The following is a 27,034-nucleotide window of genomic DNA, read 5'->3' as shown; positions in this document are numbered from 1 at the left end:
CGCCGGATTTACTTTCTGCACAGAACTACAGTCCATTTAAAAAAAAATCAAAAATTACCTTCTAACATAAATATCTTTAGTTAATTAACGCCCTTTTTCGGGGCTTTTAAATATGAATATTAAGAAATATACATTATTTATTGTACATAACTGAATTGCTTCATTGACAATATTTCATATTTGTTTAAAGATAAATTGAAGATGCCAATGACTTGGTATAATTGTTTTACTCCATTAGTATTCTGGACAAAGAGGAATACATATGGTAGTTAGTCCCAGAATTCCAGCACTGAAATAAATCTGACTTCTAGTATTGCGGTGTGGAATCAATTTATTTTTATAGTTAGTTTTAATAGTTAAAATATCATAACTCCTTCATTTGTACACGCAATTGCTTCGTACGACATTTTATAGCATAGTAATGATCAGCAGAATCCATTTCTAGCCAAAAAAAAATACCCTTGAAAATTCAAGTCTCTATGTCTATGAAAGGCGATTTTCAGCCCACTGTGCGCCGTCGTCAAATTCATAGTAATAGGACGTTTACGCATTATGCATTTATAAATAAATCAACCAAAATACTTCATTTTACTCCTTCGTCACTACTCCGAGGTATTTATCATTTAGCTTTGGCAAAATCTTATTAGTCTATGCACCCCACAAGTTATCTTTAAAATCTGAAAGGACTATTTTAAACTAAGGAATTTTAACCCGGGGGGAAGTTCCAACTCACAGCACCACATTTTATGAGAATGAAAAACATAAATTCTTAAATTTCAGGATAAATAAGATAACCAATGCTAAACGTTAGGTTTGATCCCAATAAATGGACGAGCAGTACCTAAAACCAGTAGCTGAGTAATATTCTATGAAATGTACTAAGCAATCAAAAATAATACGAAAGTGGTCCGTCTTTTGGCAGTTACATAGGACGAACTTCGATAAAAGTATTTATTTGTTATTTTTATTATAAAACATTGATATTACTAGAATTTAAAAAAAATATAAGAAAAATAGTAGTCATGCTGTGCTGCCACAAGGCAAGCTTGTCTGCAGGTTCTACCATTTTTCTAAACATTTTAATAAACATGACACAATATAATAATTTTATTGGTAAATTTAATTTCACGACAATGTCTCTAATGCACTAGTCTATTATTCTGATTTTAGCTGTTTCGTTCATCACGTTTTCAATATTCCTTCCCTGGATTATCATTTTGGGGAAATTTTGTAGACATGTATGTCAAATTCAAGCACACTTGGGTGTATGTATTGTTAAGAATTATTTTTTAATTACTCAATCAGTATGCTTCGATATTAATTATTATGAATATATTTCATGATGTAGTGTATAGTGTTAAGCATAAAAGCTATGCAGGTAGTCCGTATATTATAGGCAAGAAGGACTTGCATGGCAACACAACAGTTGGTCGGTGATATATTTACCTGAGTTAATTCTTTTCCGATTTCAAAATGCATCGGCGATCGAATGTGAAAAGGTCACATTGCAATCCTCTCTCCCGCCCCCTCCCGTTGCCCAACCCCTTTCGGGGAAGAGTTGAAAATCTCTGAAAGTCCACCGCAAAACTCGTATTCACCACAAAATAAAAATAAAGCAAAAGAGTAGAGCAGGACGGCATGGGAACTTTACGGCGGGCGCGAGGGAGACGACCATGTTTCTACCATATAAATGACCGTGTGAGTTTACCAGTAACAACCCAAGGTAACAACGGTGATCCTGAGAAGCCCGGATTACATTAGCCAAATTTACGAGTAGGAAAAAATTCAGGTATAATTTCAAAACCATTAGAAACGCTTTGTTATCCGGCTTTACCGAGATTCGAATTGAAAATAAGTAAAAATATGCTTCGCTTATGTTTTGACATTTCAATTGATATTACAAAGCATGATGGAAAGGATTCTGTAAGCTGAAAATAGATGTATTTATTGTTTTTAAGTTTAATTTGTAGAACTCCATTATATATTTTTTAATTTCTATTATATACTCAATAGTATTATCATTCAATTTCTAAAAACAGTTTATTTATAAACAAGTTCTGCTATGTAATTATTATTACGTGTGACAGCTGTTTCGCCCTCTGAAGGCATTGTAAAACTGTTTGATAATGCCTTCAGAGGGCGAAACAGCTGTCACACGTAATAATAATTACATAGCAGAACTTGTTTATAAATAAATTGTTTTTATAAATTGAGTATAAAAGAAATTTAAAAAAAAGAAAATTAAAATAGATGCGTTGATCGAGAAATTCAACAAGGGAAAAGCTGCGACAGGGAGAGCTGCTTCAGACAAACGAAGATTTTCTGCTAGATATGTATTTAGAGGAAGTTAAGATAACTTTTAAATACATATCGAGCAGAAGATTTTCTGCTAGATATGTATTTAGAAGAAGTTAAGATAACTTTTAAATATGAAAAAAAATTCCAAACAATACTTGTCACAAAGTGGGTATATCAGTGTAAATAATATGAAATGGGAGGTGTAGAAAAACCGTCAACTTGATAAAATTATTATTATTATTCAAGTGCGTTTTATCTAGCCTCCACAAATAAAGGCGATTTTAATATACGTTACACACTTTAGAAGCAAATAAATAAATAAACCACAATAAGTCTTGCAATGCCATTTTCAGTCCTGTAGCTTTGTGAATATGAACATACTTCAATTGAAAAACTGTACCTTGCCCAAAGAAAAATTTCGGGTGAAAAATAATAAAAAAAATGTGTTGTATGTCTGGTTCCCAACAGTCTAAATCTCTATTATACTAAAATAAAATCGCTATCCGCGTCTGTTTGTTTGTGCGCTTAGTTCTTCTAAACTACGCAACGGATTTTGATAGGATTTTCACCATCATTTAAAGAATTTATTTCGGGTGGTTTATATCAATAATACGCGCATATTATATTTACAGAAAGTAGAGAAACGCCGGGTACATGTCAGCTAGTCTGGACTAAGTAGGTAGGCGACACATTACGCTATACGCATCATAGCATGGTCTATTTCAGCATATCACTCGCCATACACTACCAATGGGTGTGTATGGCGAGCGATATGCTGAAATAGGCCAAGCCACGAAAATATAGCGCGCTTATAGCATGGACTTGTCACAGGCTTAAGTCACCAATATCAGGGAGAGATATCGTGTTTACATAATATGGAAAGTAAACTGATGAATAATTTTAAATTCACAATTAAAATATTATTTGTATCGTAAGTATGAATATAATATATACACTTAATAAGATACCTGTGGCCTAATAATGTCAAGCATCCATATCAAAATAGCCTTAATAACAATATTATGATTGAATGCGTTGGGCGCGCACCGGCCAAAAATTTCAAAGATTGCAGTTGATTCTTTTGTTGGCGCTTGTAATACTGGTTTGTTCAGTTTGTTGTACACGGCTATGGCAGGCAATGCCCAGCAGCCGACATCGGACGTACGAAGCGTTTCGCTCGGTTCAGGCTCGAAGCAGAACGATCGGCAGTGGAACCCCAAACATCTGACGACAGGACAGAGGCTACGGCTTCAGACAAGAGGCAATACAGACTACGGGATCCAGCCGCCTGCGTCTACCGCACCGCACAGAGCTGAGAGCAGTCTCGCACTCGTAGTCCGCAGTACGAGTACTCCGCAGTCGACCGTCGTCAGTCATACGGCAACCTGAGCCGAAGGGGGCCGCAGCTATTGCGTCCGCGAGTGTAACTAACATCTGCCAGTGGGTCTTCAGCCATACAATCCTCCTTAGTATTCATATACTCAACTAAACAGTGCGCTTACTTCTTATTTTATACAAAATGACCGCTTCATAAAGTTACTATTTATCCTAGTGCAGTGAAATAACAACAAACTCCCGCTCGAGTAGTGGTTTTACTTTGTGTTGTGCTGGTGTTGTAAAAGTTTTGACATAGCCGCGCTTATTGAAGGTAAGAAGGAGACGGTGATATAAACGTGAGACTTACGTCGCACGGAAGCCGTCCCTGGACGTAATTCCAGAATACCTACTTAAGATAAATGATCAGATGGATTCGTTTAATGTTTTCTTCCAGGATTGCTTCCCAGGATTCGTTCCGCACGTTTCCCGCAGCTGGCCGGGACTTGTTATCTAATGTAGCTCAATTTCCTTAACGCTCACAACAAACTCCGCTCCGAGCATATGCATTGTTTAGCTTTGAGGAAATGAGACAACTACTATTCTATAAAATGGCGTTGCAGACGTGCTTTACTTTATTTATTCATAACATTGAAGTTTTAAAACCTCAACCAACTACAAAAATGAACGAATGATAGGAAGTTATGTTTTTAATCCGCTATTTACTAACGAAAAAGAATATAACTAAAACTTATTCATAAAGGATGTTATCTGCGACACTCACATCGTCATAAACATACGGACCCAATCATTCCCAAGCACATACAAATTTTACAAAAAAAAAACCCATTGCAACCGTTTAAACCATTTGAATACGGCTTTGTTTTTTTTAGAAGCACCAGTGATGCAATAATTACACCGCTCTTGTAACGTAACAGAAATATCTGGCAGAAACAGTCGAACACAAGTGTTGAAATAACGATGTCAATAACAATTCACAGCGTTATAAAAAGGGTCATAAACCATGTCAGAATGCACCCCGGGACGAGAGTTATCAGAGGAGAGAGTTGTCTGCGAAGACAAGACTGGCAAGCAAGCTAGAGCGGGACCACTGACAACATACTACTGTTCATTCATTCTGTCGGAGCAGCCAGCAGCTCTCCTCGCCGTGCACACACACTTCTATACACTAAACACATCTCTTCACCTTTTCTCTAACTTCAAACACCTCGCCTCACAATAAACTCAACTCACTTTACATAATACACACATCTTCACAGATTTCATACCGTTCAACGACAGAAACTTAACTTCCTCCCAACGCAACATCAAATCACTGTCACGGGACTTTCGCGGAAAAATTTTAAGATAAACATACACTATTGAATGAGATAAACCAGACTGTATATTATCTAACTATTAATACGGGTCATTCGAGATCAGGGAATCTATTAACGTGGGTGCAACTAATGTAGGCACAGGATACCTCTTTCTAAAGCATGATTGCCTTGATACCTTGATAGTAATCGCGTGGCTACCTAATTATTTGTTCAGCAAAATCGTTAAATTTGGTTTAGATAAATTATCATTTTTAAAGTTAACAATACAGCCAGAAAACTCTCTGTTGTTAGTCATTTGACCTTTGTTGTAATAGACTTCAAATTGCCCCACAAAGTGATTTCATCCGGCACTAAATATAATCTGAACATTCTGCCCGATTGATTGTACGAAGAAGTAGTGATAATCAGGGTCTTCTACAAATTATTTGACCCGTTCATAGTTTTGACTTGAGACCTTAAACGTAATGCTAAATAATGATTACGTGTTCAAATGTTGTGAATTATTATGTTTTCTATAGAATACCTACATTCGTAAATTCATTAATTATTATTTATAAATAACTAACATCGCAATGCGTTCGATAAACAAATTAGTAGGCACTGAGCAGTTCAGGCACCTTTGACTAAATACTCCCCCACTTCCTCTTCCCCATCTCCTTCCTCTCCCCACTACCTTCAGCCTCACAACATACCCCAATAGGGGTTGCCAAGTCTCACTGACTCCAGATGAACGGGAGCAGTTGGGACTCGTGTGGGATTCACAAAAAAAATAACATGTTTAATGGTTTTTTTAATATGTTATAAAAGCGTTAAATATGTTTACATGCAATAGAGTATAGAGTAATGCATATAAAGAAAAAATATCCTAGTAAAACCTTAGTTAATTCTAATTAATTTGACCTTGAATGACGTAGCTACCATTTTTCGTGTTTAATAAAAAACACTCTGATACAGGTGTAATGATAAATAGACTATCTTGGCAAAATATACGAATTTGTGAATCAAAGCGTCTAGAATTGACTCTACAGACACTTACATCTACAAACCTTATCTTCGGAGGGTAAATATAAATAATGAGTTTTATTGTAAACAAGGAACTGACGACATAATAAACCCTGTCAACATTGTCAGACAACCATCTTAACTTAGCAAACCATGCAGGTAGGTATAGGAATGTGTGTAGAATATACAAGATAAGGAGTTCTGATCGACCCACAAACCAAAAAGAGACGTACGAGGTACAAGCGAGCACATGGATAACAGTAAAAGCAAATAAATAAATTGCTGCGTGATTTCGTCACTGATGCCCTTCGATGGGTTGACAGAAGTCATTATCTAGTGGAGGCAGGTATAATGGTTAGTGCTTTCCAGGAATGCTAATTATTTTGGGCTGGTAACCGTCGTACTTTACAACAACTAGCTGTTGTAATTACAACGTTTAGTTTTAAATATACTTTCTAAACCATTATGAATACAATCTAACCCGAGGTTCAAATGCATGTTACCATTCCCTTTTAATATACGTGACCATGAACTCTTAAATCTAAACAATGCTATCGGTATCGCCCTTTGGAACTCTTTATAGGGGCAAAACGTAAAGCACCATTTCTGAAACATCCCAAGACGTTTCTATTCTAAATTTAATTATTGTGAACTTTTTATTTATTTACATTATTTTTTTGTAAATTCGAACGACATAAAAACCACGGTGACCCTACGGAACGACCGATAAAACCCGACGTAACCCGAGGCAGATTAGTGCGTAGCCCCAGCCGACTCCTGAATTCAGCAGACGGGCCAATACGGAGACCTGCATACCAACATCTCATTCACACCGGCCAGAAATCAATCAAGAAACAGGTTACGGCGCACCACCTATTAGAAAGATCTCAACGCGCGGTCCTCTGTGCGAGAGGCGCTCCCGTCCTTGCTATGTAGTCGCCGTATTAAAGGATCGTGCACTTGATCTCGGCTCCGTGTGAAATAGGTACTGTAGGTGTTGACTCAAACTACAGAACAGAACTTCGATTGTATCACCGGATTGAATCCCCGAAGAGAGTCAATGAATTTTAACATAATAGCTAAAAAAAAGTATTTTTTGTGTAAAGAGAAAACATAATATATAAGAAAATAGATATCAAAAGCATACTACCACTAATATGATAGCTCCATTATAACCTCTCCCTCTTTCTTGTAAACGACGTGTTTAACAGAAAAGGGAGAGAGAAAACAAAGCTTTCAGTGATAGGACCACATTCACAGATCTCCAGTGTTATCACAATATTTTAGTTTCTTACGTGCAACTCGTCACAGCCCATTATTCGGTCGGCTGCGATGACTACGAAAGAGATGCTGATTACATAAGTGGGATCTGAGAAGTTGTTGGAGCAGATTAGTCAGTTTATTAAGTTTCAGAATCTAAATTTAGAATTTATAGTCGGTCTTATTTGCGTAGTGAAACAAAGGAGACAGTTTGGTTGTGTAGTTGTTGCGTGGCTGGACGGACGCTGGTCGCAGTGACTCGGCAACTCCGGAGACCCTTCTGGGAACCGCGTCCCGCCTGCGCTTGCGCCTCCGTGGCGGCTCTCCTCGGGCACATCATAAAGCCAACCAGTCAGCCCAAAGATTCTATACCTACACCGAATGACTAAGGTATTACGACCGTCGCAATCGACAGGTAAACCGAAAATTAATTGTTGTGCTCGGACAAAAAATCGCGGAAATTCAACCCGGTGAGTCACGAAAGTTTTACCAGAAATTTTAACAGGTGTCTCAATAACTTAACTTGAAAATCGTCCTTAAATTTTATGCCCAATTAATAATCTACGTCAATGAACTTTTTCAAAGAACGCCATACAAATATTTTTTTAAAAGATTAAAGCTATTCAACATTTAGAGGAAGTTATTCAACATTTTTTTAGCAGGACTTTACCAAAAGTATAAACTAACAGGAATAATTTTAATTGGTCCTCTTCGTAGCCTCCTTTACATCGAGTTATTCGAGTTGGTCAGTCATTTACATATACCGTTGAACTTTACATACTTGTTATTCCGTCAGCATAATTCTACCATGTCACAAGTGGTAGTCCCTGAACTGTGTGATCGAGTGTAGATACACGGTAGCAGTCGACAAACATGCCAGACTACTACTATGGCTATCAAATTAATTATAATCGCGTCAATTAGAACCTAATAAACACACAACGAAATTGGCTGGAATGTTGCAAAATGCATCATGAAAGATAGTTAAATATATATTACAGGAGCATAGTGAGCAGTCCAGTATTATCAGTAGTGCGCGGGTGTACGATAGTTGTCGCAGCGATGCAACCCCTGAGACATAAAAGTGCACGAGGCTGCGTGGACCAGGTGAGCGGGGCCGGGGGGCGGGAGGGGGGTCGGACCGGTCGGGGAACAAAGGCCCCTGCGCGCTGAGGGCGAGGGCTGGGCCGGGGGGGACGCGGGGCACAAGACTGTGCGATCGGAAAGGGGCAAGGCGGCTGCAACATTGGCGAATCCACCACCATCCAATCTTTCTCCGCGTTGCCAAATTTGAAGCACAACCATGCGACGCACCTCCGACATACATATAGGCGTACCGTGGATAGCTCCGCTGTAACCTCTGCATTTTTCTCTTAATATTTAACAGAAAGAGATGTTACAACATACCTCTCAGCTACAAGACCACATTTTACACGAGCTGACACTCTGAAATAATTATTATCTCACGATTTCATCGTCTTAGTTATTTACCTGCAAATGATGATTAGTTCCAGACGACGCGCATATGTTTGCATATTCCCGAGAGTGAGAAATCCTTCGTGGCAGAGTAGGTACCTACTGATCAAACAGACTTATTTGCACTTAGCTAGCAAAGATCATGATTGCGAATTCAAAGCAGTCAGCGCACAACCGGTTTGATATCCGTTTTGAATCCATCTTTTAGAATTGAGATTGAGATTAGGCAATCCTCCAGACAATGAAATCGAAAATCGCCTCAGACCCAAGACCAGCTTGTTGAGAGATTGCGTGCAAGAGGTGTATAGCACGTGGGATTGCACGCACGCTGCTGGATCTAGATCTAGCCCCAGTCTGTTAGCAGTTTAGCCGCCAGCCACTGTTGGAAGAGCCTGTGAGATTAGAACGAACAGACGCAGACGTATTGCGACAGAAGCTACAGTGGAATGCAGTAAACCTCTCAGAAAACCAGTAGCCGATGATAACTAAATTTCATTTTACACTTCGATATACGATACGAATATTCGTATTGCTAGAAGCGCGCTGGAAGAGAGATGAAAAAAAAAATTGCAAGAAAAATATTTTTTCTGTAGTAATGCCATTTCAAATATATGTAGATTTTCGGAATGTTTTATTCCGTTAATTAGTCCAATTTCAGTTAATATCCGGAGACCGGAAAAATGTGAATAATTATTAAATTTATATGTATACAAGAAGTACAATCAAGAGGCAATGTATAATTTACATATTCTGAAGCCCAATTTATTACAATTAAGTGTAACTCTGTTGATTATTTCTTATTACTAGTATGCCCCAAAACTTTATAATTTTTTTAAAATTTATAATCGCGCGTAAACCACGGCGTGAAATGGAAATTTGTCATCAAATTAGGTTAGGTTTCCGATAAGGTACAATCAAAAATGTTTATTTTTAACGATAATATTTAAGAAGAAAAATAAAGTAATATAAAATTTCTATTAGACCGAGTTGTTTGGCGGTCCGTCCTCTCTGCCTACCCCTGCGGGGAAACGGCGTGATGGTTAGTTAGTTAGTTATATTGCCTGCTAAAATTGCGTGCTAAAACGCACGGGTTAAAGTGTTTTGTTTTACCACTACATTGGCATGGGAAACCAAGAGTTAAGCTTGTACTAACTATTATTTACTTCTGATTAGCATTTTTATATCCGGAAATACCAAGGATTCACCGAAAAGTCATGATTCATACTCTAGGAAATCAGACTTGACCGGTAACAAACCCAATGACATCATCAACTAAATATTTTAAAACTGATTTATCATTCCTTCAATTCAAAAGACAGCGTGTTGTCGCAAATATACCGGTGATTTCGCCACGGGAAGAGGGCCGATAACTATAAATCTATATTTAAGTGAAACGCTAATCAACTGTCAGATAAATAAACAAGAGATCTTGGAAATGAATAATTCGCGGGCTTGTCCAAATAGTTTGTCGGAATGAATGGCTGGCTGCAACGCCCGGAGCGTGTTAGAATAATGGATTTAATTACACACCAACCCAAAAAGGCTTAGGGATCAAGCGAGGGGTAATTATCTCCACCTGGGTCCATAGCTCACGTTCTCACCTTAATTTGTGCAAATGAGGAACAAGCTACCCGGCGAGAAGAAGCGGCCAGGAGCATCGGGTACAGGCACCGGCAGCGGTAACGAGCCGGCTGTGGCTGGTGGCTACTCGGCATGGCTACCGCACCGCAGGACGGCCGACCCGACATCTTCATCATCCACAAATCATTACTCGTATAAACGTACCGCGAAACCAATGCCAATGGTCTATGAATATGTTTATTAGACGACTGTAAATTCGCAATACGTTTTTTGTCACTGTCTGTCTGGCCACGCGGCCTTTTGCAGCATCCATTACCCGGACTTGTTTCTAATTTACAAATCCGACTGTGAGAAAGAATGCAAGCGTACGAAACTAGCATCCAGTATAAATCGGCTATTTATTTTCTCGTATAAAATTTAAAGCATTCGGGCGGCCAAACAGAGTGACGAATTTTACTCAAATCAAACATAACAAATTTACCATATTTTAGAATAATAATAAAATTACATTTGGCGTTCAAAGTTCAAAAATGTTTGTGTAACGCGGTGGTCACAGTTTGGCGTTTGCGTGATAAGTAAGTACGTCTTTACCGTGACGACATTTTGTTATAACAAATTTAATGAAATAATTTATATGTAAAATTGCCAATGTTCTGGGCGTTCTAGCCGGTTTCTTTGGAATTATTTTTTGTTTCAAAGCACAACGGGCATTTATCTAGGCAGAGGCTGGGGAGGGCGAGGGGCGCGCCGGGACGGCTACCGGCAGCCGTGCCCCGCGGGCCCCAGACCCCAGACCCCAGACCAGCACCCAACTAACCAGTCAACCCAGCGACTAGTCTCAGCAAGCAAGCAAGCAAGCTACCAACCAGTCTTAGAAACCCGTACCAGTAACTCTACCAACACACGCATGTCTCGTCTACTTGCAACTTGCATTTACCGTTTCCCAGCCACTAGGCTCTACAACTCCATAGGAGGCATTGCGACACTTCACTGCCGATAACTGATACTACACTACTGCCTCTCAGTTACCAATCTCACTTGACTTCAATCATCAGCCAATTTGTCCACGACCCTTCTCTTGGCATCGTATATGGTATACCGAGGATCGGGTTATCAGGTAGAATTGCTTCCAATAAACACATAAATTACTATTAAATCAAATAAAACACTTTGTTTATTAACCACGACTTTATTATTATTACATCTACCGGTTTCGCTACGGTCGAGCTTCATCAGGATGTGAAATATAACATTATATAAATATAACATAGTTATATTTCACATCCTGATGAAGCTCGACCGTAGCGAAACCGGTAGATGTAATAATAATAAAGTCGTGGTTAATAAACAAAGTGTTTTATTTGATTTAATATATAATGTCTAACCACAAAGTGATTGCTTCCTACGAAAAAACATAAATTACTATTACAATATATAACAAACGATGTGTTATTACCCTGTAAGACACAATGTGCAAGATACAGATGATCATGAGCGAATGTCCCTACGAAACGAACAAGAGCGAAGAAGGTCAATTAAATAGGTCGTTCGTTAGTTAAGATGGACGACATCTGATACCCATTCTAGATTAAGACAATCAGTATGTTTCGCATGTTCATTATTATTTACACGTGAGTTTAAATAATCACTAATCAGTAAAGATTGTAAGAATAAAAAGTGCTGTTTTATTAAAACGCGTTATTGCAAAATAAATATTTTGTTATTGCAGACGCCATATTTAAAAGAAGCGCAGACGGTATGGATGGATAACCCTTTATATTTTATAATATAGCAGCAATATTCGGTACTGTTGAGCAGACAATCAGATATTTGATAGCTTACATCGTAACGGGCCGATATCACACTAAGGAATGCAAAGACGTTGGGAGAAGGCGGAACTATAATTCAGAAGATCCAAGACCAGTTGGTTTCCAAGCTCACGACCACAGTTCAAAGTTCAACACTCGTGAATAAAGTATGCGGTGCATTTAGAGTGAGTTTCACCGCACGGGAGAACACGCCGAGGAAAACCTCCATATATTGTTCAAATAAATAAATTGCAGCTGTAATACCTCCTCAGCTACAAAATATTAAAATATAATAGAGAGATTTCGTAACGGCCTGTAATGTTTTAAATGTTGTTATTGTATAAGATGCCCATGCAGTATTGCGACGATATTGCCGAGTGCTCCTAACTAACGGGTTGAAACGAGCGTATTCAATTATTATAATGCTCCAGTGACCAAAAGTCAATGAGTTATTTATTTATTAAAAATAATAGTACCTATATTACAATAAAACCATAAACCGCTCATCTCACTAGGGAATTCCTGTGCCGAGATGTGCGGCTTTACAGTAATTATAGTAAATAATAATAAAAAAATACCTATGAACTTAGTAGTTATAGAATCCCTTAGTACTTTGTATGTATTACGACAGAGCATATTGGAAGTACATTTATGATCTAAAAACCTAATACAGGAAGGTCAGTATTGTAATCGAAATATAAACGATAAGAATAATTTCGCAAGACAAACCAAATTATTCTCCAAAGCGTGGAATTTCTTGGTATGGCATGAAACATCAATATGAACACACACACTCGGAGATTTGAATTGTCCCCGATGCTCAATTTCATTAATCACAAAGCTCTATTGCGTAATGGTCCGCATTCCGAATAAACGGTACCCAGCATCCCACATATACTAATATTAAATGGATAAGACGAATAATGAACGAAGATTTTTTAGTGAAATAACGTAACATTAAAAAATACGATTTAGGATGAAAATATTATAATGGCTTTCAGGAAGGCAGTTTTGAGAATAGAACACGATTATTTCTAATATAATAATAGTCACGGTGATAGCGAGAGGTTTGAGAATGGAACACGAAAATTTCCAATATACCTACGAATAGTCCCTATAGAGACGAGAAGTTTGAAAATAGAACACTATATTTTCCAACACATATAGGTTACGAATACTCCAGTTGATGGCGACAGGTTTGAAAATAGAAAACAATATTTTTTCTAATGTGAGAATTAAATTTCGGTGAGCGCGAGAGATATGAAAATAGAACACGATAATTTCCAATAATAATAATTAGAATACATAATAATATAGTCCTGATGAAAGCGAGAGGTTTAAAAATAGAACACGATAATTTCCAGTATAAAGACAGTCAATTCTTTGATTCTGTAGGCCCAGAAGAAGTTTATCTAACCATGTGTGTCTCTTTTGCAGAAATCTTGAACGATGGCGGTGTTTGGAATGGTGTCGGCGGTGGCGGGCTTCGTGAAGGTCCGCTACCTGGTCGACAAGGCGATCATCGACAACATGGTCTTCAGAATGCACTACCGCATCACCTCTGCCATCCTCTTCCTCTGCTGCATCCTGGTCACAGCCAATAACCTAATTGGTAAGCATTGTGCACCCTACGTAAAAAACCTTAGCCTAAAAGATAATACGGGAAAGAGTGATCAAGATTTTCACAAATGATGTCAACAAAAAGTTTCACGGCCAAATGGTTGACATCTCTGTATGATAAAAGTTTTTTTTTGAATTGTGTGGGCTTTCTGAATTTGCGACGGAAGATATAACGAATAGTGAACACATATTGCAACTACTTCGTAAGTTCAATGATCTATTTGCTCTCAGCGTGCAATGCTCTATTAAACTTTACCTGTTAATAATGAGATACGAGTCCAATATCGAGTGATAATATCGAATAACCAACTCGTTGATAATACTATACTAATAGGCATTGAGATAAAAGGTTAAACTTTTATCATACTCGCAAAAAAATTAACATTTCGTGGAATGCTTCTCGAAAATATTAAATTAAAATATCAGAGAGGAAGATTAAAACGTTAGCGTGGCAAATAGGTAACGGTTATAAATGCTAACATTCACAGTTATTGGTAAATCAATTAATACGAAACTCGAACATGTCGATTATTATTTTATAGTGCTACCAAAATTAAAGTGTCAAAATAGCACCAATACGAACATTAATCAAGTTCATACATGGAATAAGTTTATTATATTGTTAAATGCCCGAGTGCTTGAAAGAACCGGTTACCACGTCTGCCGAAGAATAGTCGATAATGCTTCTTCTACGGCAGCCACCATACTTTTTTTTATTGAATTCGTGATAATACGGTGTGAAGTAATTTATTGTTTTCCATCAAAATATATCATTTGAATTCACGTAGTTACGTGACTTCACTAAAACCCAATAGTATTGGAAACCCGCAAACTTTCTCCGAACTGAAAATAGTTTACCCGCTTTGTCTTTCAGAACTGAAAAGTGTAAAGGAAAACCGCAACCGGAAAGAACTCGAATGGCAATATTTTCATAAGAAATGAAAAGTTTTTTTGGTTAAAAGTGAGTTTAAAATCTGAGTTGAAAGATATCAGATTCTTTCTTCCACAGTAGGTACCTCGTAAACAATAAATATATTTTCATTCAAACTTCCGTATAAAGACGAAGAGAAAGTTCATCGAAGCTTTTCGTTGCATATAAACCACGTTGCTTAACTGGTGAGGTTGAGTTAGTAAAGGTGACATAATATTTTCTTGTTTCTTGTGTGAAGCCTTTATATTTGTGCCTCCAGAATAATTATCGGAGAAGTCAGTTTTTCACGTTACCTACATGATTCATTAGAATCTCTTCTTATCTCACCTAACATTAATCAATTAAAAATTATGTTTTCCGATAATCGGAAATGCTTTAATTATTGGCATTGTCATATCATTTGTGTGATTGTATTTTGCACGCGATAAACTCATCTACTGTTTATAATAACGCCTTCCGGTGTTTTCAAGAATACATTTCATTTTACAACATTCCCAACACTCTGTGGTCGTCCGGCGGTGACAACAGATAAAAATGTTATTCCCATAAACATAGGTTTCTAGAAATCTAACAATTTCATTTAAAACGGACGCAATTCATACAGTACAATGACAAAAGGCCCATACGTGGCATCAAACCCATTTTCCACACATCAAAACCATACCTATTAATATGACAAAGGCAATATGGATTCGGTGTTATTATAGGATATTATCATAGTGTACTTGTAGTAGCATAACAGCTGCAGTGCACAGCGGAAGTGAGCTCCAAGTGATCTATTAGATACAAATGGGGATTACATTGCCCTTGTAACTAACTATTCGTCGGATAATCGACCAATCAACATTAGGTATCTGAAACACAACACAATGTTACCTAAATATTTAATCTGGCATTTGTGTTCTCCTCTTTCAACATGTCTATTTTTTTCATTATTCCCATTTTATTTTTCATTCAGTTCGGTCATCAATTCATTCATTTCATGTACTTAGTCCAAACAGAGTAAAATGACGGGAAGTTTGTCATACAAACTATTATCAATCACTGACCTCCATCAACTCTAAAAAATTTGAATCGAGTCATGGACACAGCAACAATTTCGTAGAAACGAATCGAGCGAAAGTTCTCTCGCATATTTAAAGTTGCTTCGAGCAAAATAATCTTTGGCAGTTTAGAGCTGTATTATAAGCGGTTTATTTCCATTTTTAGCACGGCCAAATAATATTGCAGAAATTCTATTGAATATCTCGCTAAAAATAATTAGAATCAACCGTGACGAATTAGGTTTTGAAATCTTTGCTGCTCTTTATTATGTGGACGATTGTTGGGAATTCAGAATCGTGCAGATGCTTAAGTCATTTAGTAAATTAAATATGGTAAGGCGAGAATATGACGAATTGGCGTATAGCTCCAAGTGACTAAGCCCCGCATAAGGCCCGAGCTGCACATGTGCGCTTTACCTGAGCTAATGGTAGGAATAATAATAATAATATCAAGTACTTACCTACCTAACACCAAGTCAGTGTCCATACACATTTCAATGCAAATACTTTATATAGCGTAGCAAATACCTAACCGTATAATTTTCCCTAATGAAGTTGCTTGGATTTACCTGTTACAGGTACTTTATCGAGCTGTCTATAAGTTATCTACTAATTACCACTGAGGTGGGTATTGCAAAAATAGGTACAAATATTTTATTCAAAAACTTATTGCCAATCTCATTCTCATTTATATAAAATCTACCTTGCGATACGGCAAATAAAATATATCCTCGCCAATTATTCTGTTCAAGTAGCAAAACAAAGGGGCGTATGAAATGATGTAGATCGCTATTTCGTCACGCAACTCAAATCGTTAACAACCCCAGGATGTATTCCTGCAAAGGCAAGGCTTAAAATTATTTATATCTCGACAATCTTTTTTTTCTATCAAGGACTTGTGAAATTTGAATACCAAGCTTTGCGAAAAGGGTTGTCGTAAACTTGACTATGGAATTCCTCCGACTGTCCGTTAACCTCGCTTCGAGGAATGAATCAGACTAGACGTTGCCGCACCTCCCTAGCGACGGCGCCGAGGTCACCTCTCACCTGGCCGAGTGCTGACTGGCTGCCATCTACCTGCAGAGATATTACCTGTCCTGTCCTGCAACCGAGCAGCGGGCTACTTCCCAACCAACCTACCAACCTGCTACTATCTACTATACTGTGTACCTTCCCGCCCGGTGCCCGGTGGCACACTCTAAACCCTACTCGATCTCGGAACTTGATACATTTATTATAATGCGTGATTCATGACACTGAAGAAATCTAGAGTCTAGACGAAAACGACATACTCGCGTGTGTTATATAAATGTAATTAGATGAGCTTACTGTCTCATTGGGAACTGTACTTAGCAATTTGATAACAGTAGAACGCTAAACAAAAGCATTAGTTAGAAATTAGATCCAGTCATACTTTCAAATTGCGTAACGCGTAATTTTACTCAATGTGGTACTCAACTTTCAAAATTGATTTACCGACTCACAACCCTGTTATTAGATAGACAAGACCCGATAAATAACTTCCCAACAACTCACACTAACTTTTAAAGTAAACGTTTACTTTGTTCGACTGTTGCATGTGGCAATGTTCATATATGCTAAAGTCAGCCAAAGCGTACACGAGAGGCCATGAGCCGAAACGAAGGAGGGTCTGTAAAGACTATACCTAACCTACCCGGTGGCAATTTCGATCGCCGTAGGTATAATAATCCATCCAAGTGCATGCCTTTGTGAAATGATGGGTTTCGACTATGGGAATAGGAAGCAGAATGTTTTGGAACACATGGCATAATTATAGTGTTCGTTTATTTTATGAACACACTGTATTTGTGAATAAGTGCATTTGACGGCTTTGTTTTTTTAGGTGGATTTTTTCCCCTTTGTACGAAGGAATTAGAAATCGGTTTTCAACAATCGGGCGATTATACGAATGAGTAAATAACTAGAAGGTACAATGTACAATTTATTATTGACAAACTTTATTATTTGTGAAGCATTTGAAATAACAATAAAAACTGGTAGTCGGTCGTTCCTACCGAAATACTTATATTTATAGAGATTCGAATCGATCTACCAAAGAGGATTTGTTACACTGTAGCTAGGTACTGCTAGGTATCTACCGAAATTTACGTAATATGTAAATGGACATACGAAAACAGTGAAATATACTTGTGAAATATGAGAGCAGATAATTCTGACCATAATGATATGGCCTTCTAACGTCGTACGACAATCGAATGAGTTCCTCCATCCTCCATTGTGTGGTTTGTTTGTATCGAGCTGAGTGCTCGGTACCCTCCAGTCACGCCAATGGATAGATCAAGTTAATAAACGAATTTCATAATAAATAATATGGTGAGCATGAACGAATTACGATTGTTATTATTATTAACATCGTTCATAATCTCCGCGGGGCAGGCGCACTCGGTCCGGGGGAGGTCTTCATATGAACTATTGGATTAATTAAAAATTAAACTCCATTCACACGAGGTCGTCAAGATTACCTGCCGACTTTGTTCAGCCGTTTTGAAAATTATAATATTAACCTAGAATTAAACACAAAACCTAATTATGCCATCATAAGTCAATTTCTTTTATGAGATATTGAGTGACGCCATATCCAATTGGCAATCAAAAAAAATAATTTCTCTGAGCTTATTCTGCAGAAACTACTTATGGTAGATTATATACTTTTTTATCAATATCTTGTAAGACGATTCAATTTACAAAAACCTTATTTTGCCAAAATCAAATAAATTATTACGAAAACAGAATCAGCTGGCAGACGGCGAAAATTTCGCTTCGCACTCAGAGTTAAAGAATATTAAAAGTTGATCGTATTTCTCATACAGTCTCAATCCGTACTTGAATATTAAGAACTGAGATCAGTGAGGTTAGTCCTATAATCATTACAATGATACAGTGGAAAGGTGACATTTTAACTGCAATTACTCATGGACTGAAGAACTTTTACGGCTGCAATAACAACACTAACAATAAATTGATGTACCAACTCATTTTTTTATCTCAAAGTACTAATCCTGAGTAAAGCAATAAAAGATGAAATTCTATTAAAAGCCTGACATTTGCAACGTGAGACATATGCAACACGCCTAGGCTATTTATCACATGCTCGAGATAATGAATTATTTTATTCAAGAATTGTATTATGCTTTCAACTACATACATAAATACATTGTATAATATGTACCTATACCCTTTATCAATGTACAAGAAAATAAAGTGTGTATGATATATGCCCCTTAGTGAGTTATGCATTGATACATGTGGACTAATTTATATATTTCTCTGTTATACGCAGTCTTGGGACGTACTTGACTTAATTTAACCAGTTATTCCTGACATTATTAGGAGTAAAAAATGTAAACACCTCACAGCGCCCCTGTCTGTACAGCATAAAGACTGAGCATAAAGACTGATATATATCGTCACCCAGTTGGGCAGCGTTGTGAGGTGGGTTGAAGAAACGACCCGTTTTCATGAATCCAACATCAACTGTGAATGTTTAAAAAATATTATGCATCTGCTTAATTATTATTGGCAATGGCTTATTTTGTAAGTAATATTTTGGCTTTCCTCATGAATTAATTTAATAAGACCAATAACACTTAACACGTAAGATTTTTGGTCGCACAAGACATACAATCGAACTCTTCTTGTCCTAAGAGACACAATTGCACCAGGCGCAGTTTGACTCATGGCCGGCCCTGCTTATGACTTATTTCTTTGCAAACATTAAATATTCTAATTATTTAACCCATAGGGGCCTACAAGAACTTCAATAAATAAAAAGATATTTTCGTTAAAGCCAACCATGTAGACAATCCATTATTAAACTTAAAAAGTGACATTTTTATTGTTGTCTTTGACTAGTAGAGATAATATCGGGGGTAAAATAAATGTATAAGGTCGGCATTGCAATTGCAGTGATTCGAAATGTGCGTGGGTACGATTCTTCAACACTGCAAACTCTAGAATCCGGACCCCAGGGGTTAAGTAGAAACATTACAAATTTCAAACATGGTTATTTCTATTTTATGTTTTTCATAAATCCTAATAATAGTATTTGGCTAATCTCTTCTTCCCCTTTATTATATTGTTCATTAAAAAATTTAATTTAGAACTTTTGTAATTATTTGCAGTCTAGTTTATTATGGTTCCGAACCAAGAATCTTACCAATATCTCAAAGTGTTAATAGTCTTATTAAATTAATTCACCAGGAAAGCCACAATATAACTTACAAAATAAGCCACTGAACATATTCCATAATAATAAGGCATTTAAACGCACAATATTTTATTGAACATTCACAATTGATGTTGGCTTCATGAAAACGTTAGATTCTTCAACTCGTTTTTGTGTAAGTAGGATCACATGTGGAACGAGCTACCGGCTTCTGTTTTTCCTCCTTCGTATAATCCGGACCTCTTCAAGACCGCCATTAGTATATCCCTTCGTACTGCCCTACTTCCTGCCTCACAATGCTGCCCAACTGGATGAAAATATAATTCCTCTGCCTTTACACTGTGAGATGTCACATAAAAAAATAATAATTAACACCTTGCGGTTTGACAAATGATTACTTGTGTCTAATATATTACAAGAATTGTAATATCACACAATTTATTAGTTAATATTTCCTTAAACCTACAATTTTATTATTAATTAAGTTATTCTAATTACCCTGTTTATTTGTTTTACATATCAAATTAAAATATCTTCAAAGTCCTATGTGGCTAGTAGATGCCAAAACATTTTGTGGTTTTTAACCATCATACCACGGAAGTTATCGAATAAATGATAAGAATAATATTTCTTTTAAAAATAATCTTTGTTTCAGTAGTAATTATGCATATGTTAAAGAGGACATGAAATGAGATAAAGAACTGTTAATGTTTTCATAACATTATATTCTGTAAACTTTTGAAAACAATAAACTATTTGTTATGGATGGAACATCTGCAGTGACTAAATGACGATTATCATCAAGACAATATGAGCTTATCCCAGTTTTATCTTTTACAAAGCATAATATTATTACTATGCATTCATAAAAATGTTACTAAGTAAGACAATGTACAGTTTGATAAACCTGCTGGTATTGTATAAATACATAGCATATTATTAATATAGTAGGACTATAAATATCGTTATCGTTACATTATCAATGTTGCTCGGAACAAGCCTCTTCAGCAAAATCAATCAATATCGCCCTAATGAAAGACCACCATTCAGAATTGAAATTTTTGAAATGGCTCCGGCAATGCTTTCCAATATTTCTTTATCTCGTATTTGCTCATTGGTCGGTGTTGTATGGCCCACTATGGGAGCTTGTACACACACGAACTTGTCAACAAGGATTCTCGGTTTTCCTGCGTGGCGTTGGCAAAATGTGTGGTACACAAGAGGCCTAAAAGTTTAAATGCTATAATTACCTCAACTTGACATTTTTGAGGGTTTATACCACTTTGCTCTGACCACCTCAAATATTATATTACTAAACGAATAATTGTTATTAAATGGGTTATTTTTTTCAACAGGTGACCCGATTTCCTGTATCAATGATGGAGCTATACCTGGCCATGTAATTAACACATTCTGTTGGATTACCTACACATTCACGCTTCCCGGACAAGACCCCAAGAACACAGGACACCCTGGACTTGGAAATGATAACTTTGGAGAAGACAAGAGGGTCCACAGTTACTACCAGTGGGTGCCGTTCATGCTCTTCTTTCAGGTATATTGTACTATATTTATATTTTAAGCTGTTGCAAGCTAAGTTAATTGAGTTTGCAGATTTAAGTACTTTTTGAAAATCTCAATGTTTTGTAGTCAAGATAATTAATTTTTCATTTAACTTCCAGGGTCTTCTCTTCTACATTCCCCACTGGATCTGGAAAAACTGGGAAGAGGGCAAGATCCGCATGATATCTGACGGCATGAGGGGATCCATCGCTGGATTCGGAGAGGAAAGAAAAGAGAGACAGGTATAATGACTTAAGTATGTAATGCTGTAAGTTAAATTCTATGCAGTATCAATCTCAGATATAATAGCAAATATCGGGGAAACCTCCAACTGGTGTTATCGTTTCCTAATCGTAACCTGTGCCATAAATTTGACAAAAAATTACATATTTATTTAACTACTACAACAGACCTTATTGATAAAAGAATAAATAGCACATTGAGTTTTGTAGCTAACTGCAGAAACAAGGCTTAACAACTGTTTAGATTGCGAGCCTGTTACAGAAGTCATTAAACGAATATGTTTATGGTAGAACAAATTGAATTGCTTCTGTAGGAAATAAACATACTGATTTTATAGCTTTTTCTTGGAAGGAAATGAGCTTTGCTTATCATATATTATGTGATATGAAACATATATGCAGATTTAGGTTTATGAAATTGAATAAGGAATCTGAATGATTGATTTATTATTGCAGGGACGTCTTGTGCAGTATATGATGGAAACCCTCCACATGCACAACACATATTCCTTTGGCTACTTCTTCTGCGAAGTTCTGAATTTCATCAATTCCGTAAGTAAACAAACATAATACACAAACTCAGAATCCCAAAACCCTAACCAATAAATTCAGTAAAAGGAACTTTATTTATAACGATTATACATACTTATTTCCGCCCTAATTAGTTTTTGTTTTCAAAACAGCCTTCCGGAAGTAAAGTTATCTTATAATGGTAAGAATATCAATACCTATTGACTGATAATTTGTTGTTATAATAATGATGTTGTTCAGCTATTAAAACTTAACCGCTATCTTCAAATTAACAGCACCTGATGCCTTTAACCAATGATTACAAATAATATACCCATATCTGTCAAAATAACTAAATGTGTAACACGCCCACTTAAAAATTCCCTCAATGTTTGTTTCAATTAATTAAAATAAGTAATGTGTTTGTACTGTATCATTATGAAATGAAAATATCTAAAGTTTATGATCATTATTCACAGGTTGGAAATATATTTTTCATTGACCTTTTCCTCGGAGGAGCTTTCTTGACTTACGGAACAGATGTAGTGAAGTTCTCCAACATGAATCAAGAACAGAGAACAGATCCTATGGTAAGCATTAAATGACGTATATTACTATTTAACACGACAACAGCTTAATTCTTTCACAAATTTATCTATGTGTAAGCATTATTTTTATCATTACATACTAGAAAATTATCTTTAACCTTTAATACTCAATAAAATTCATTGAAGAAATGCTTATCAGAAATAAAATAATACACTATTCTATTAGAGTTATGCATTATTCTTTGATCTGAGATAAATTACTGATAACCAATTAGTTGTCTTTTAATTAGATATTTTTGAATAAATGCCATTATTTAATTGTTAACTTAACTTACAGCTCATTGTTTCACTAATTGAAAAACAATAGCATTACAATGGAACTGTTAAGATAGATACTAATAACAAATTGTTCACATAACTCTAACGTTTAATTTTTCAGATTGAAGTTTTCCCTCGCATAACTAAGTGCACATTCCACAAGTTTGGAGCTTCCGGAACCATCCAGAAGCACGATGCCTTGTGCGTCCTCGCGTTGAACATCTTGAATGAGAAAATTTATATTTTCTTGTGGTTCTGGTAAGCACACCAATAATTTATTCTAATTGTCAACAATGAACCATCATTGCTGATTTTATTGTAATGACTTACTTACTTCTTATTTATGGATAATTAATTAAAAACTAAGTTGTGTGATAAAAAAACTATTAATAGACAATTGTTCCATAATTAAAGTGATTTATTGACCTGGATAAGTTGTATGCTTAGCTTTACATTCAATAATATTATGTAAATTAGAATTATTGTGAATAATGGATGTATTGTTTGTTTTAGGCTGATTATTTTATCGGTAGTATCTGGTCTGGCTCTGGTGTACTCAGCAGCCGTGGTGATGCTACCATCAACCCGTCAAACCATCCTCAAGAGGCGATTCCGATTCGGAACTCCCGCTGGAGTTGACGCCCTTGTTCAAAAGACACAGGTAAATACTTTTTCAATTGATAAAAGAAGTTTCTACAGAAAAAATAGTACGTCAGTCCTAGATAATATTAGGATATAGACCTGGGTATCTAGCACGGTCGACCGATAATGTCTGTAATTTGTCATCGTTCCCATGACTGAATAAATTGAGAACACACGTTGTCAACTGTTGTTTGTACGTTAGCGATCTACAGTAGTGTTTGGGAACAATGACAAGTAATCGACATTGTCGATAAATCCTTTGTCGATTAACCGTGCTAGATACCCTGTACCATTTAAATAATATGTACACTATGAAAGCACGACAATCCATAAACTTCTAAAGAAAAGTATCTCAATTCATCTTTAGTTTGGATATGTTATTTTGAACATTATGTATTTTTTGTTTTAGCAATATGTTTTTTGTGTTCGTATTGTATAAAAGAAATGTTTAATTTCCAGGTGGGAGACTTCTTGTTGCTCCATCTACTGGGTCAGAACATGAACCTAATGGTGTTTGGTGAGATACTGGACGACTTGGCCCGGCGCATACAGATGGAAAACAGTCCCCCCTCGGCTCCTTCCACGGTGGAGATGGTCCCCATATATCCGGACATAGAGAAGTTCTCCAAAGATGATTCATAACCAGCCGTCAGAGAAACCCCACAAACATCTCTCCGTCATATTAAAACATCTCGGTAATCTTTACTAAATAAAATCTCTTAATTTAGATCTGAAATAATTGTACATTCATTTGTAACTATGGTGATGTGATTATCGCAGAGAAAAAAATCATTTTAAAATTTGATTAATGTTCGAATTACGAAAACATTCTTCATATTTTTGTTAATTAATTCTTTTTTGCTTTTATTCAGCTCATAGAAAAAATTATGAGACCAAAATTTTTTTCATAGCGAATGATTTTTATAGAGTATTATTTGTTCAACGATAGTGAGAAGATGTTCGTGTTAAGAAATTAACTGACAAGTTGCATAGTTTGTAATAATAATTGAACTTTTATGATTGATTACAAATTTTATTTGTAATGCAATAAATATTATGCAACCCGAGCAAACATTCCACAAAATTCCTTCTATTTTTGGGACCAATATAAGGACTGATATGAATAAAAAGGTTGCCATTTTATTAATGATAATAAAGTGTGTAATGTAAGCATAATGTTGTTTTGACTATAAACATTGCCATATTGCGGGCTTATATACAATTCGAAAGCAACGAATTAGATAGAGGATTAGCGAATGTGGAAGGATGTTGCATTTTGGAAAACGGTCAAAATATAATGTTCCTAGTGAACGATTCTGCCATTTAGATAGATCTCCATTTAAGGCTTTTTATTCTATTTTATTATTTCTCATTGTGTTTTTTCACATAATTTTTTTTCTTTATAAAATATTTTGGCCGATGGTATGAATATCATTTATGTTAAATATTGAATTAATGTCTAATAAATGATCTATATAAAAAATCATTATAAATAATGATGATATTACAATGATTTGAACAGATAGTTTATAATTTGAAACATTAACTACTTCTAACATCACACATGAAATTTAAAGGTTTCTTTTAGTATTTTCAATATACATAAGTATACATTATCTATAAAATAGCTATATTGTTTAGTTGTAAAAAGATTTTTTCCAAATTATTAATATCTCAAGATGTAATTTTTAATAAGTTTTTAAAGAGTATTTTTCATTTTAAGTGTGCTGTCATCATTTTTGTAGATGGTAAAGTAAGATTATATGTTTAATAATTAAATTGTTAAAGTGATATAAGTGTTTAGCGAGTCTGTGTTATTTATGAACGCATAATAATATACATTATAAACATTCTCCCCTGGTAATGTATGTATAATTGACGTTTTGGCATACTTGAAAACTGAAAACAATTAGCAATAACGTATATCTAAGTAACTGAATATCGTTTTCATTCATTTTATTTCAAATTGCCCGAAGTTTGCCAAAAGCTCAATAGAATACTCCATACTGAATTCCACGCCAGCATTGAAAAATGAATATTGTCGTCCATTTAAATTGCTTTTGTGCTTTTACTTTTACAAATAAATATTTTACTGATCATGTTCCATGTTAAACTTTAAGATTCTTTTTATTCTGTTTTAAATTTACAATGAAATAAATAATATGGTGCATTATGTTAGCGGTAATAATTTTCATGCCTATGATTTTTTGTGCTCCCAAGTTTTAATGTATTTTCCCCCTTTTTATAAAATAAACGCGATTCAAAAAGTATATGTTTATATTTTGAGTCTCATTTACTAGGAAAAATATACCATAACCCAGATACAAATACTATAATAGTTGCCTGATGGCCAATCTCAGTAAAGTAGTTGTGTGATGGCCAATCTCGGTGAAATAGTTGTGTGATGGTCAATCTAGGGAAAATAATTGTGTGATGGCCAATCTCAGTAAAATAGTTTTGTGATGGCCAATCTAGGTAAAATAGTTGTGTGATGGCCAATCTAGGTAAAATAGTTGTGTGATGGCCAATCTAGGTAAAATATTGTGTGATGGCCAATCTAGGTAAAATAAATGTGTGATGGCCAATCTCGGTAAAATTTACTAATTATGTAGAAACACTGTTCTTTACATCAGACATTGGTACATTTTAAGTATATTTTAAAAAAATTAACAAAAATATTATACACTATTTAAGCTATTTAATTTCGCAGTATTCATACGCCAAATTCAAAAGTCCGTCGGATGCGTTTTGTTTTTATTAGTTTTCTCTCAAGTGTAAACACGAAACCATAACCACTAAAATGATGGTGTATTTAAAAAAATGCAAATTAAACGATGGAGGTATTGGGTCGGTAAATTTTGGATTCGCCCACGCTCTTTCAAAGAATCATATCTCTGAATAAAAATAAAGATACATATAAACTTCTTACTACGAATTAAAGCCAATGAATCCATCTACATTTCATAGTTTAACCCACGTTTATAGGTTTTATAAATTTAAAAAAAAAAAATTAATTTCATAAACACCTTAAATTTGTATGCTTGTTTACAGACATTGTCAAAAATTTTACTTAAGGTTAAGCGCAACGCTCGTTTTATTCTACGTGTTCACAGATGGCGTTAATTAATTAATTTTGTTTAAATACGCTTTTGCAAGGTATTGCTTTACAGTATTAAGACAAATTATTTGTTTGCGCCCTCATATACGCAATATGAATATGAATAAATAGTTTTGTCCATATAAAAACTCAATTCTATCGAGAAAGGCATACAAATACAATATTGGATTGAATCATCGGTAAAATATTGTATTTGTGTGCCTTTCTCGAAAG

At 35.7% G+C, this 27,034-nt stretch overlaps 2 protein-coding genes across 4 annotated transcripts in view; one reads left to right on the top strand and one right to left on the bottom strand.

Annotated features, from left to right (window-relative positions):
* Window positions 1-27,034, bottom strand: part of spg (dedicator of cytokinesis spg) — an 80,490-nt gene that overhangs the window by 44,399 nt on the left and 9,057 nt on the right. The gene's annotated exons all lie outside the window — the stretch shown is intronic.
* On the top strand, window positions 3,539-25,973 carry Inx3 (innexin 3). Its single transcript, XM_089631715.1, has 9 exons — window positions 3,539-3,946; window positions 13,517-13,691; window positions 21,236-21,435; window positions 21,563-21,685; window positions 22,142-22,237; window positions 22,675-22,785; window positions 23,183-23,319; window positions 23,575-23,722; window positions 24,163-25,973. Exons 2-9 carry the CDS (start codon window positions 13,529-13,531, stop codon window positions 24,343-24,345), a joined length of 1,161 nt encoding a protein of 386 aa, XP_089487841.1. The 5' UTR covers window positions 3,539-3,946; window positions 13,517-13,528; the 3' UTR covers window positions 24,346-25,973.

Source organism: Hesperophylax consimilis, chromosome 1, assembly GCF_061612785.1.
Source record: "Hesperophylax consimilis isolate HC1 chromosome 1, BYU_Hcon_1.0, whole genome shotgun sequence".
Taxonomy (NCBI): domain Eukaryota; kingdom Metazoa; phylum Arthropoda; class Insecta; order Trichoptera; family Limnephilidae; genus Hesperophylax; species Hesperophylax consimilis.
Note: the sequence above shows the minus strand (reverse complement) of the source record. Positions and strands in the feature narration are given on the sequence as shown.

What these genes read in the sequence shown, in the direction of transcription:
- Inx3 (XM_089631715.1), top strand. Translation starts at nt 13,529, where the DNA reads ATGGCGGTGTTTGGAATGGTGTCGGCGGTGGCGGGCTTCGTGAAGGTC. An exon ending in CGTTCATGCTCTTCTTTCAG is followed by an intron (nt 21,436 to 21,562) that starts GTATATTGTACT and finishes TTTAACTTCCAG; the next exon opens with GGTCTTCTCTTCTACATTCC. An exon ending in AGGAAAGAAAAGAGAGACAG is followed by an intron (nt 21,686 to 22,141) that starts GTATAATGACTT and finishes TTATTATTGCAG; the next exon opens with GGACGTCTTGTGCAGTATAT.